We start from the raw sequence: 13130 nt of genomic DNA on the forward strand, positions 1-13130 counted from the left end.
TTTTCTTATTGGCTTTGGGAGGTGCAATCCAAGACAGATTTTGGTATAGTTGTGGCAGCTTGGGAAGGAACGTGGCTGAACACAGAAGGAGCAGAATATACAAAGGAAAAAATTCTGATATTGTTACAGTGAAAGGTTAGTGAATACAAGTTGACTCAGAATGAGGATTCCAGTTCAGTTGATCCTCCTGGGTCCAGGGATTTTTCCTGTTGGACCAGCAGTACCACTTTAAATATCTCAACTGCCATTTTATGCTGTTTTTCTTCATTTAAGTATTCTTCTATACGATTGGGCCTTTGCTGCTATTTATGTAAGTTATCTTTGGGTCTGGGTTGTTTTTTTATGGCAGAAGTTAAATGTTGTATGAAAGAATGCAATGAGAGAGAAAACTGAAGGGGAGGGGAAGACATTTGGGTCAGTTTCATCCCTGATTTATTTCCCTGGCTCTGTACAAATGACTGCATTTGGAAGCTCGCTCCTCTTAAGAGGACTGCTGCTGATTAATTGGTTTGTCATCTTAATCAGGTTTTAGACTTTTTTTTTTTTTTTGGTGTTGCTTCCTCAGTAATTTGCTAGTATAACAAGGAAGACTTACTCCTCTTAGTCTTTGTTCTGAGACAATAAAATACTAGGCAGTTGTAATTTGGGTATAAATGACTGCATTTTTTGTGAAAGGCAGATGGGAAATATTTCATTTAGGGAGAGGATATTAGTATTCATTTATTTCTTTGTGTGGGCATCCTTAATCTGATATATGCCATGCGCTGAATGCTTACAGGATAACATGCTGTTTCTAATGTAGATTAATATGGTTTATGCACAGCATGTCGTCTTCTGTGATAGTTAAGATGCTGAAGCATAAAAGATGATTCAGAAGAGATAGAACGCCCACGTGTTCCTACCTACTTCTTTAGCAGTAAATTTAGTGAACGGTTTAATTATCACAAGATGGTTTCTGAGACAATATCTATTCTCTGCCCTTGCACCTTCAAGAATTAATGGATTGTGCGAACTGCTGAAGAGCTTCATTCATCTTCCAACTGAAGTGCTGCTCTTTCTCCTCATCTGGAGGAAAGGGAGAGAAATACAGCCCAGAAGAAGCATCTGGCAAGCCAGATTGCTGGAGGCTGAACTGATCGTTCTACTTTGCGGCGACTGAAGGCACAGAAGAGCAGAACCAGCAGCAGATAACTAAAACTCGCACGTGGGGTTCCTACAGCCAAGTCCTAGCAATGCGTTTATGTTGACAAAAAGCCAAAGGCCGCTTCCATGAAAACGGAACTCTGTGCCATGTGTATTCCATACCACTGACGGGGAGTAGCTGGAGAGACAAAGAGGACAGTGCTGTTTAACATTAGGAAAGGAGTTTGGCAGGGCTGCATCATGTCAGTACACCTGTTCGGTATTCACTGTAATTGCTGCTGTGTTCTGGCAACAACAAGGTTGGAATTTAAATGGGGAAAAACAGATGATGTAGTCTCAGGTGTGCCACTAATGCTTTGCTTTCAGCCTTTTTGGGCTTCAGTTTCCATTAAACAGCTTAGAGTAAGAATAGCTGAAGGCTAAAGTAATTAGACGATTTGCTTACAAGTCTCTCAACCTGGAAAGTAGTGATAGTTTGCAGCTTTAGAACGTCTTGCATTTAGGGTTCACTGGTAAAAATGGATTAAGACTCCTGGTACATGTTTGAAGTCAGTAATACTGAATGGTAAGAATTTTAATGTTGTAACATTTCTGATTGCTGAATAGTGAAAGGACTTAGAAGCTTACTAAACAACTGAATAGTGGTTGTGTCTTTATATAAGGCGTGGAAGTGGGATTAAAGCCCAGTCCCTACTTAAAAATGAAAATAAGTTAGAATGGTAGATGACATCCTCTGCAAACACGGAAATTCAGTGTATGGGTTTCACTGTGCATAGGTGTTATGGGTCCTGGTACTGAGAAGTGTCTTAGTGGCCCATTTGGTTTGATAACTGACAGGTAATTGAAGAAGCAAGGGAAAGATACTGAGCATGCAAATCAGGCTTGAGTAAACACTGACTAGCTCTGTTATTAGATTATAAAGCTGACATTATAAATAATAGATGTGAACCTTCTGAAATATGCAGCTGTAATTAACTTCTGAGACTGTTGCAGATGTTAAGACCTACTTCTGGAGAAAAGCAAAGAATCGAGCAGGGCTGTAAGCTGGACACAGTGGTTAGTCAGTAACTGGAGGGCTTCTGGAAAAGACGTACAAGGAAGGTTAAGTGGGATAGTTAAGGGGGCTAGTAAAATAAACAGAAACTCATCTACATATAGCTGAAACATGTTGTTTTGTTCTGAGGCCCATACTAGGTATCAGTGTTTTTCCTATGAAACTGGGAGAAACAAAACTGAATGCACTCATCATTTAGCAATCAAGAGTGTAATATCCCTGCAACTACTCCACACCACTGTGTGACTAAGGTGAGATGATTTAAAAGAAAGGAAGAAAGAAAATATACACCACTCTTAGCTGTTCAGCATACCACTTGTTCTTCCTAGGGGTCTTTGGGAAGTCTTATATAACATAGGTAATAGTTGGACTGCTGGAGGGATGAGTTTCAAGTTGAAATAAAGTGCTTTTAAATGCAGTATGTTTTTTAAAGGAATGACATAAATTAAGAGTTAAAAATATTCAGTTTTGAAGAGATTCAGTTATTTTTCCTTCTCCTTTCCCTGCCTGCCAAGATGACATGCCACAGTTCTGTGACTACAGTGGTTTGTGACAGCTTTGCCAGGATAAAGATGGCAGTGTTTTCCTTTGAGTTTTGCTGATGTCATGCTCAAGGCTCTGATCTCTGGTTATGGCAGATAACTAAAAAGCAGCACTTATTTCCAAATCTGTTTTAACATACGTCTTGCTGATGTTAAAAAGGCAAAGGTTTTTGCAATAGAGATTTCTGTTAAAAATTTTATGTTCCTAATTCACATTCATGATTAGTCCTAAAAGCCTGGTTGTATTACTGAGTTTCACAGATGTATTTTTCTGAGACTTTTTTTGAAGTATAAGTAAAACATTTATGTTGTGTTCAAGCTGTCCATTTTGTGAAGTTGACTATTTTAAAATTAAAAAAAATCCACACAAAACTGTTTAATTTTTTAAAGTCTTTGAATACCTGCATAACCACCTCCTGCTCTCTTAACAGAGTTTCGAAGGTACCATTGTATGGGAGAGCCAGGATCTACAGGGCCTTGTTTCAAGAAACCTTCACAAAGTGATGGTGAATGATGGAGGGGGTGTTTTCAGAGTCATTACAGTGAGTCAGCTTATCTTCTCTTCCACCACGTTTCCATTTTTCCTAGAACTCTCACAACTTAGCGTTTTGCTTTCCTGCATTTCTCTGTAAAACATTAATTCAGTTGGGCCTCTGATGTCTCGGAGCAGAAGTTTGCTTTACCAAGGAAAAGAACTGGGGCATACAAGAAATGATGCCAGCATGGGACATGTTCTTGTGTTTTGAGTGAAGTAAAGTTCACCCGCTGTCTTTCAGTAGGTGATGAAATAAGTATAATTGCAATGCCTATTGTTACTGTGGTTTTGGATTCAGGGAGCACTAGTTTTAAGTCAAACTTTCAAAAATGCCACAAAATTTTACAGTTCAAAATCTTTGTCCTTCATTATGCGGGCACCTAAACCAGAATTGTTTTCAACTCATTTCATTCTTAGTTTCCAGGAAATTTCACGCTCTAAAATCAGTGGAAAGCAGATCAGTAATGAGAGTTTAATTAATTTCTTTCTTTCCATTATTGTGTCCTCAACAGGCAGGGGAAGGGCTGTTGCCACACGAACTCACAGAAGGCGTGGAGGGGATAGCAGGTGGTTTCATCTACACTATTCAAGGTAAGTCTGCAGACGGCATTGCATTTGATGTTATGATAAAACAGGAACTTTAAGTTACTTTTCTGAGGTAAAATTAATGCTCACTCTATTAACTTGATCAGCTTATTGTTTCTACTAAAATAATTATTTCTTTTTAATGCCCAGCATCAATGTCCTGCCGTAGCTTCTTTGTTTGCCATTTGTCAGCTGCTCCAATTGACTTTAATCTCATTGTCTTTTTTATTAACAGAAACAACATTTTTCAGTAGTCTCCTCTGTCCTTGTTTTCTGTAACCCAAATCCAAGTTTAAAAACACTGTGTGCAGTGTGGTCCTCAGGAGATCTTTCCTTGGGAATGTTCACATTTGCTCCTGTCCTACTACTTTCAGAATTATTATTATTAATGTTTGCTATCGAACTAACAAACAGCAGTTACCAAATGCAGCCTGCTTCTTCACTGCTGTTGTTTCACACCTATTTCAGCAGAACATTCAGAGACTCTATAAGGGCCCTTGCCAATTTCTTAAGATTTTGGCCACATCATACTGTAATATATTCTCATCTGTCCATCATAGCCAATACAGGCAATGAGTTTCAGAGTGTTAATCATGTCTTTTTGTAGCTAGATATAGCAATATAGCTGGGCAGTCTTCTCATCGTGTCTTTTGTGTAGAAACATGAACTGAGATGTGCTAAGGCCCATCCCTCCTGATGTTGGATAAGTTCCTCAGTGCCACAAACTCTCTTCTTACCAAGAAGTTCAGTATTGCAAGATCTTTTTAGCTTTTACCTACAGTCAGGTATGTGGTGAAGTTCAGCAGGGGCCAACTATGCTACATCAAAGCAATGCCAGCTTGGTTATCTTTAGCAAAGGATATTTTGTTTGTTTTGAGGTTTCTCTAACAGTAACAGAGTAAAGCCTTTCTGCTCTGCTGATAAGAGTAACAGTGAACGGCTCTTTGCATTGAACAACTTTAAAAGGTCGAATTCTTTTGTTATTCAGAGTACTTTTTTATTTGTTCTGCAGCTTTCAACCTCATATACATTTTAAAATTGATTGTAGGATTGTTGTAATCTCATTGAACGCCTTTCCGGATTTGTCTGTATGCTGCATATGATCCAAAAGAAATATGTAAAATATTATGTAGGTATGCATCTTTGTTTAACGATGGCTGCTGCTTCTTTCAGAAGGTGATGCCCTTTTAAAAAGCCTCCATACTCGCCCAGAAAGGTTTACAAGTCACATAAAAAGTCTTGAGAAGGAAGATACTTTACTGGAGGAAGAAAGCAGTACCTATGATGATATTGTTTTTGTAGATGTTATTGACACTTACAGAAACGTTCCATCTAAACTACTCAACTTCTACCGATGGTAAGTTGGAAGAATCGTGTTTTCCTCTTAGGAATGTTGTTTGTAGTGTGAGATAATCCAGCATGTAACATTATATGACAGCTTTCACAAAATGCATACCTTATGTGATTTCCTTCATTAAGCTGTGCCTCTCTCTCACAATTTTGAAGCACATACTATATCTAATGAATAAAGTATTTGGTGCCTTAAATGAGCGTGACCTGGCAAGGCAGACCTTTCTGCTCTAAGAGTCCAGCTGACAAAATTGTTGTGTCTTTGAATTTCTTTTGTTTCTGAACATGAAGTTTTAGTTTTCTAAAGGATGTTTTTTGGCCAGTTTGTGACCTTAGAGTTTCAGTTTGTGCCCGTTGCCTCTTGTCGTGTCGTCAGATACAACTGAAATGAGCCTGGCTCTGTTGACTTTCCACCCTTCCTTCAGGCATCTGTAGATGCTGATGAGAGCCCTCCTGAGCTCCTTTTCTTCGGGCTGAACAGTCCCCACTCTCTCAGCCTTTCCTCATAAGAAAGATGGTCCAGTCCCAGATCCTCTTAGTGGCCCTGCACTAGATGCTCTCCAGCCAGTATATCCGTGTCTCTTTACTGGTTAGCCCCTGGACTGGACACTGTCCTTCAGTTGTGTTCTCAGCCATGCTGAATGGAGGGGAAGGACAGGAGGATTGCACAGTGTGGGGAAGAAAGGGTGAGAGGGAAGCATTTTCATAATATATCATCTATGTTATTCTGAGACAATTGTTTCAATTAATTGATCTTGAATGGAGTAAGAAGTATAGCTGACAGTGTTAGCTGCCTGCGAGATTCTACATTTCTTTAACAAATGTCATGGTTAAGAATGTAACTGAAAACTGAAACATGCTTTCAGTTCTAAAAAGGGAGATCACAGAATCACAGAATCACAGAATTGTAGGGGTTGGAAGGGACCTCTAGAGATCATCGAGACCAACCCCCCTGCCAAAGCAGGTTCCCTACACCAGGTCGCACAGGTAGGCGTCCAGGCGAGACTTGAATATCTCCAGAGAAGGAGACTCCACAACCTCCCTGGGCAGCCTGTTCCAGTGCTCCATCACCCTCACCGTGAAGAAGTTCTTACGCACATTCGTGCGAAACTTCCTATGCTGCAGCTTATGTCTGTTTCCCCTCGTCCTGTCTCCACGTACCACTGAAAAGAGACTGGCCTCACCGCTATGGCCGCCACACCTCAGATATTTATAAACCTGGATCAGGTCCCCTCTCAGTCTTCTTTTCTCAAGGCTAAACAGACCCAGTTTACTTAGCCTTTCTTCATAGGGGAGATGCTCCAGGCCCTTCACCATCTTTGTGGCCCTCCGCTGGACTCTTTCCAAGAGATCCCTGTCTTTTTTGTACTGGGGAGCCCAGAACTGGACACAGTACTCCAGATGAGGCCTTACCAGGGCAGAGTAGAGGGGGAGGATCACCTCCAATTAAATTGGAGATTAAATGTAAAGATGTAGATCTCAGTGATCATTTCTTAAAGCTTAGCAAAATCTTCAGGATTTAGTACTGTAAAACTTAAGGAGACTGCCTTTCTGCCTGAAATTACCCTCTGAAACAAAGTTAGATTAAACCAAGGAATAATCCCTAGAATCTCAAGCTTTGGTTATTTTACAGATGACAGATATTTCAGACAGTTTCAAATAGCCTTTTTCCTATTAGAAGCATGCTTTGTAGAGGAAGCCTAAGTACCAGGTTGTTTCCTCAGGTGTTCTGTATAACTTCCTACAGCTGTACTGCCCTTGAACTGACCATCTCATCCTGAAGAACAGACCACTTTTAACAGCTGTGTGGCCATCATTACCAGGGATTCGTATCCTTCTGAGGCCAATACTGCTTAAGGCAGATTTATTTGTAAATCCCTAATTTGTACTGGAGAACAGAACAGAACTGCAAGATTCTTTTCTGCAGATCCATGCTATAAGATCACTATAGGGTGCAGCTCCATCTTTTTGATAGGACAGGTTGTAAGCCTCAGGCAACAGGGAAACCATTTATAAGTTAGTTGAGGGAAGGAAATGTCTTCATTTACTTCTTCCTTTCTCCTCTGCTTCCCAGAAAAAAACCCTTGTGCAGTGTTTTGTTGTATAACTGTGGGCTACAGCCAAGCAACTCATCACTTTTCTTTTACAGGACAGTTGAAACAACAAGTTTTGATTTGTTGCTGAAGACGGATGATGACTGTTACATTGATTTGGAGGCTGTTTTTAACAGGATAACACAGAAAAAATTGGACAGACCAAACATTTGGTGGGGAAAGTGAGTTGTTATTGCCTTTTTTTTTTTTTTTAACAGATTACTTAAAAGAAAAAGTCATGTACTGGGAGAGAGGTTTGGACAAAAGCATTTCTATATGAGTAATGTCTTCAAGTGTAAATTCTCTAATAGTCACAGTCTCCTGGTAAGACAAGTGTGAGATGAAGAAAGCTGAAATCAGTATAGAAAGTATAACATGAGCAGCAAGGCCTTTACCCCTCAGTTTGAAAGCGGTATAGGAGGGCTGCATCTCTCCTGCCCTGTCTCAGTGGAAGATGAGATGAGAGGTGATGGCCTCAAGTTGCAACCTCCATTGAGGTTGGACATGAGGAAAAACTTCTTCTCTGAAAGCGTGGTCTGGTACTGGAATGGGCTGCCCACGGAGGTTGTGGAGTCAGTGTCCCTGGAGGTGTTCAAGGAACGTTTACATAATGGTACTTAAGGACATGGTTTAATGGGAAATACTGATGGTAGGTGGACGGTTGGCCTGGACGATCTTAGAGGCCTTTTCCAACACTGGTGATTCTGTGTGGTCTGAAGTGGATTGTGGTGTCAGCTGTCTTTTGTCTGCTGGGTGCTTTACATATCAACTTCAGCTGTGAATGTGGACTTTGATTACAGGTCTGCCACGCAGCTGTAATTCCTCTCTGTTACAGAGCTGGTGTCTGAGGTGACAGTTCTTAGAAGCCCACACAAGGTGTTAGCTTACAGTTAAGACTAAATTCAGCAATTCTTGAAGCTGCTTGCGAAAAGCACAGAGAACCTGCTGCATTGACACAGTGATGCCAGTTAGCTGAGAATGCATGAGAGACTTGCAAGGCAAGTGTTATACCAGTCTTTTCCTGAAGTGTACAGGAGGGCATTCCCGACACAGCAGTCAGATGGGGTCAGCAGTACGGCGCGGTGCGATAGCATCTTGAAACTGTGCTGCACTGCCTGGGTACGGGAGTCAGTGCAGTGAGAGTGGGCAGGCAGCGCTTCTGGCTTCCTGCAGCTGTCTGGTAGTAAATAAATGTCCCCTAGAGGAGGCAACTGCCAAAATGTGTTTGTGGTAGAGTGATGGCAGCCTTTGTTGAACAGCTGCTTTGTTAAGCTTCGTTTGGAAAAGAGCACAGGGGAGGGGGTGACTCCCAGAAAGCTTCAACAGTAAATCAGTGTTGAGAAAATAAAGCCCTGTCCAGTGTTCCTTTCCAAGAGATGTTTTTTACTGTAACTGTGACTAAGTTACTTTGGTCTAGTAGGGCTATTTTTGGCAGACAATATATAAAATCCAGTACTATATCTTGGGGTTTTTTTGTTTTTTTTTTCTGTGTGGTAGTGGTAGCCAGGTGGGGTTGCACACAGATGTGGCTGTTTGTTAGAGAATGCACTTAAGGATGCTGGTATGTTCCTGGATCCAAACACAGCAGTACTGCAGCCATGTGAGAGACCTGACTGTTGGTGCTACATTCATTTCTGTTCAGAAAACTTCCTGTTACTACCCAAGATGAAAACCAGACTAAAACTTCACTTTCAAGGGTTGTGTTGGATTAGGTTTTGTGCTCTAGAGAAATGAGGCTATCTGGACACTATTTTGGATCACCTTCTACTTCATCCTCTTAGTATTGCTCTTTTCTTAATAATAGTTCATAGGTTTCACAGAGAGCTTTGTATATATACCTCACAGGTCTAATGTGGTTTTCAGTTTCAGACTTAACTGGGCAGTTGATCGAACTGGGAAATGGCAAGAGCTGGAGTACCCGAGTCCTGCCTATCCAGCCTTTGCTTGTGGGTCTGGCTATGTTATCTCCAAAGACATCGTTCAGTGGCTGGCAAGCAATTCTGAAAGATTAAAGACTTACCAGGTATTAAAACTGTGATTCAGTTCTATCTTAAACCGGTTAGAGGAGCAGCATGTACTGTTGCTGACTCGGAAAGAACACTGCTCAAGTATGTGCTGGGTTTTCCTGATTAGTGCTTTGGCTCACTATACTTAGTGATGTTCTAGCTCCCATCACAGCTGTTTTGGACTGAGAAACTCTGGTATGGCAATCTTGGTGGTTGTTTTTTGGTTTTTGGGGGTTTTTTTTGTACTTTTTTCCTTGTGGAAACAGTTTACTGCTTTTTCACAGAAAAGTGCGAGGATTATTGGAACAATTGTGAACTACTCAGACACAACTTTTTGTAGTTAGTCTTTCTTATGTAGGGATGGGCTTTAGGCCTTCCTGGTGCAAATGCTTTTATTGTGTTTTGTCTCAGGGTGAAGATGTGAGTATGGGCATCTGGATGGCAGCTATAGGACCCAAGCGATACCAAGTAAGTCTGCAGAAATTCAGAGGATCTTATGGAAAGAGAGGATGACTCTTGTTAGAATAAATAAAACAAGAGAAACATTCTCTTTTTCCTTCTACAAAACTTGAACCTGCTGCTGGATTAAAATTCAGCAAGCACTTGTTAAAATCAATTTAAAGAACAAAAACACACTCCAAACAACCACCAGCACTCTCCCTCCAAACAGCTCTAGCAGTTCGAGAAGGAATGTACAACTCCAACTGGTGAAACTTCTTAGCAGTATATTTGGCACACAAAGAAAACCTGATTCTTGGAAATACATTTTAAGAAAAACTACTGAAATCACTGTCTCTCTAACAGGATAGTCTCTGGCTGTGTGAGAAGACGTGTGAGAGTGGCATGCTGTCTTCCCCTCAGTACTCCCCACAGGAACTGAGAGAGCTCTGGAGAGTAAAGGAACTGTGTGGAGATCCTTGCAGATGTGAGGAAAGATAATGGGCTTACATCGGCCAACATCGTAGCATATACCGATGATGGAAAACTGTACACTGGGGTTCATTCCTTGAAGAATATGGAACATTGAGGTATCTTTTATCGTTGGGTTTCAACTGAAGTGTGACGATATTTGCACATCCCTTTTGATAATTACAAGTGGACTGATACTATTCAATTTCTATAGTATAGATGTTGATCTGACAAAAACCAAAATGTTTAAGATAAAAATTTCCTTTTTATATAAAAAGTTAAAGACCTACTTGTAATTAATAAATGCACATAAGAATGCCAACTAGCCTGTCTTTTGTAAATTTAAGTACTACTGATTTAACTCTGTATAGAGCTGTACCAGGATCCCAGAGGGAGCTGTGCTTAGTACCAGGGCAGCTGGTCAGTTGTACTTCAGCAGGTTCCGTGCTGTTGGAGAGGCTGAGACAGCGAGGGTTTGGGATTTATCTTATCTTGTTCAGTTTGTTTATACCATTGTCATTTTAGATTAAAAAAAATAAAATCAAAGTTTGCTTATACCAAATCTTGAAGTACTACAAACCTAGCCTGATGAGGCGGGATTTCTGATAGCTCAGTGTGCTATTGATAAACCTGGAGGTACACGAGTGGAAGTAAAATACTACTGAGGAATAGCACAGCAGAGAATGTAAAATAAATAGCAATGCCCTGCAGTATGCTGAGAACTTATTTATATACTGTGGTATGTTAATACTGTAGGTAGAATTATGGTTTGTCGCATTTTGACCTTAAATATTCTTAGGCTGTGTAGACACTTCTGCAATTACTGCTGATTTACTTTCATTTGCTTTAAGTTTTTTGGAAGTAAGTGGAAACAGAGCAAGTAGCTTCTTTCAGCACTGCACTAGTTTTATCCTAGAGCTATTATAAGCAAAGCAACTTGATCCTGATGTCAGTTCAGTAAAAAAATTCACACTGATGCAGGGGAAAGGTAGTATAAAGTACTGGCAAAAGGGTTACCTGGAGATTTATTTAATTGAGGAATTTAAGCGCTATTTATTTGGTATCTCTTACATAAGACACTCCAATCAAAAGTAAAGGCTTTCATGGAGACCACGACTACGCTTAGGAGCTGGCAGTATTACCACTGAGGCCTCTGGTACCACGTTCTCCCAGACGTGTTCAGGCACAGGTGGTACACGGTGTCTGCAGACAGTCCATGACGCTTCTGCAGTTCCAGTGTTGGCTTTTCCTTCAGTCTGCCAAGGGTGTCTCTTCTTACCACCGTACTAACACAGAGTCTCCATTTTCTATTGAGTAAAACTGCAAAGGCTTTAAGTCGTTGTCAAGTTCAACTTCTTTTCCTTTCAGCTAGAATAAGAAAGGAAGAAAGTAGTCTGATCAGACTTCAGTAAATTCTAGTATATTCAAACCAAACTTAGATCAGGCAGCCAAGGACCGTATTACAGGGGTTCTAAATTACAGCAGGAAGAGCACTCTCCTTGTGTGAAATTAAAGTCATTAGGCAGTACTTTAGAACATGCTATTGAACTTTATCAGCATGAAGTATTTTACTGCTAAATTACCTAATTTTAACTCACTTTAGAACTTTCGTAGGACAGTTTCAGTTCCGAGCCAGGAATTCTAAGTAGGCGATAGAGCAATCCTTTGACCCTTTGAATAGTCATGGACTCTGGAAAAGGGAGGTGGGGGGATAAAGTTGTTAGAAGAATGCTGCTACCACAGAGCTGTACTGTTTTTTCAGCTATACTTGCTCATAGCAACAGTGAAAGGCTGTACTGCTGCTTTAGTTCTAACACTGCAATAACGTATTTTGTACCTGAAATGGTAACTGCTAACATCAAGTTAAAAATGGTTTAATCTCTGGTGGATCAGACATAACACACTACCATGTTTTAAATGTTGGATCCCATATACCAAACTGAAGTATTACGGCTTCATAATTTACCTTTTTGATTTTCAATTTACTCCATGCTAAAACCAAGTGACCTTTGGGACATGTACCAGTCAGGTTCTGACTGCTGGCAGCTGGCGCCCATTCCTTCAAGTTTTCGTACCTTGAATCGGCTTTCCCGGCACAAATAGCACTGTGGACCTCATGCCATTCCTACCAGAAAGTGCTGCTACATTAGCCAGGCCCCAGCAGACTGCCAGCAGAGCTGCACAGCCGTTTCTATTATGAAGTCAGTTACACTAAGGGGTATTTTTTTTTTTGTAATAAATTTTGAGTAAGTGTAGTTTGCTCCAGAGGTGAGAGCTGTTTGCAATAGATCTACTCGATATAAAAAATAAATTCAACTTTTACTTCTTTTGAAGCTTTACCTAAAGGCACAGCAATAGTGAGTTACTCCTGTAATCCCACACATTGTACTTAAAACAAATATTTTTCTATCAAACATTTTTGTAAAAGCTGTATCTATCTATCATCTGATTTTATGCAACTTGTGATAATAAATGTGATTTTTATTTTAGAATAAAGCTTGACTAAGTTGTTTTCTTTCAGACTCCATTCTGACACATCTTTCCAAACCTTCAGTTTGATTTAGAACAAAGTCTGCTCATCTTAGTTGTCACTACAGGCGCCAAAACTTCACAGAAGATAGATTAGATACAGGTCAGCATCAGTCTCCTGATGTCATTTTTAGGACAGACAAGAGACCTCACAAAGATCTAGAATTGCAGTCTAGATATTTGGCTCTTTCAACTTTGTTCTTATTACTGGTTAGTACATCCATCAGCATTCGGATGCAGTGGTTGGCCTCTGACTGCCTCGTGAAACAGTGGCAGCCATGGTAATAAGAACAAACATCAACTTGTAATTTTCAAACTGGACTGAAAGTAAGTAGATGAGGATCAAAAAAATGACTTTTTAAACTGAGTTCTACATTTGTCATT

General features: G+C 40.3%; 2 protein-coding genes across 6 annotated transcripts in view; one reads left to right on the forward strand and one right to left on the reverse strand.

Moving 5' to 3' along the window:
* Window positions 1-12713, forward strand: part of B3GALNT2 (beta-1,3-N-acetylgalactosaminyltransferase 2) — a 26062-nt gene extending 13349 nt beyond the window's left edge. For 2 of the 3 annotated variants that reach the window (XM_085219705.1, XM_085219707.1), the window contains exons 6-12: window positions 3171-3281; window positions 3787-3865; window positions 5033-5216; window positions 7359-7484; window positions 9166-9325; window positions 9720-9776; window positions 10113-12713. In XM_085219705.1, the coding sequence (XP_085075831.1) occupies window positions 3171-3281; window positions 3787-3865; window positions 5033-5216; window positions 7359-7484; window positions 9166-9325; window positions 9720-9776; window positions 10113-10247 (852 nt within the window). In that variant the 3' untranslated portion in view covers window positions 10248-12713. The remainder of the gene's footprint in view (window positions 1-3170; window positions 3282-3786; window positions 3866-5032; window positions 5217-7358; window positions 7485-9165; window positions 9326-9719; window positions 9777-10112) is intronic. The other variant, XM_085219706.1, reaches the window with a different exon arrangement.
* Window positions 11212-13130, reverse strand: part of TBCE (tubulin folding cofactor E) — a 25923-nt gene continuing 24004 nt past the window's right edge. For all 3 annotated transcript variants that reach the window (XM_085219702.1, XM_085219703.1, XM_085219704.1), the window contains exons 16-17: window positions 11816-11907; window positions 11212-11585 (exon numbers count right to left, since the gene is read on the reverse strand). In XM_085219702.1, the coding sequence (XP_085075828.1) occupies window positions 11493-11585; window positions 11816-11907 (185 nt within the window). In that variant the 3' untranslated portion in view covers window positions 11212-11492. The remainder of the gene's footprint in view (window positions 11586-11815; window positions 11908-13130) is intronic.

This window comes from Meleagris gallopavo, chromosome 2, assembly GCF_905368555.1.
Source record: "Meleagris gallopavo chromosome 2, MGAL_WU_HG_1.1, whole genome shotgun sequence".
Lineage (NCBI taxonomy): Eukaryota > Metazoa > Chordata > Aves > Galliformes > Phasianidae > Meleagris > Meleagris gallopavo.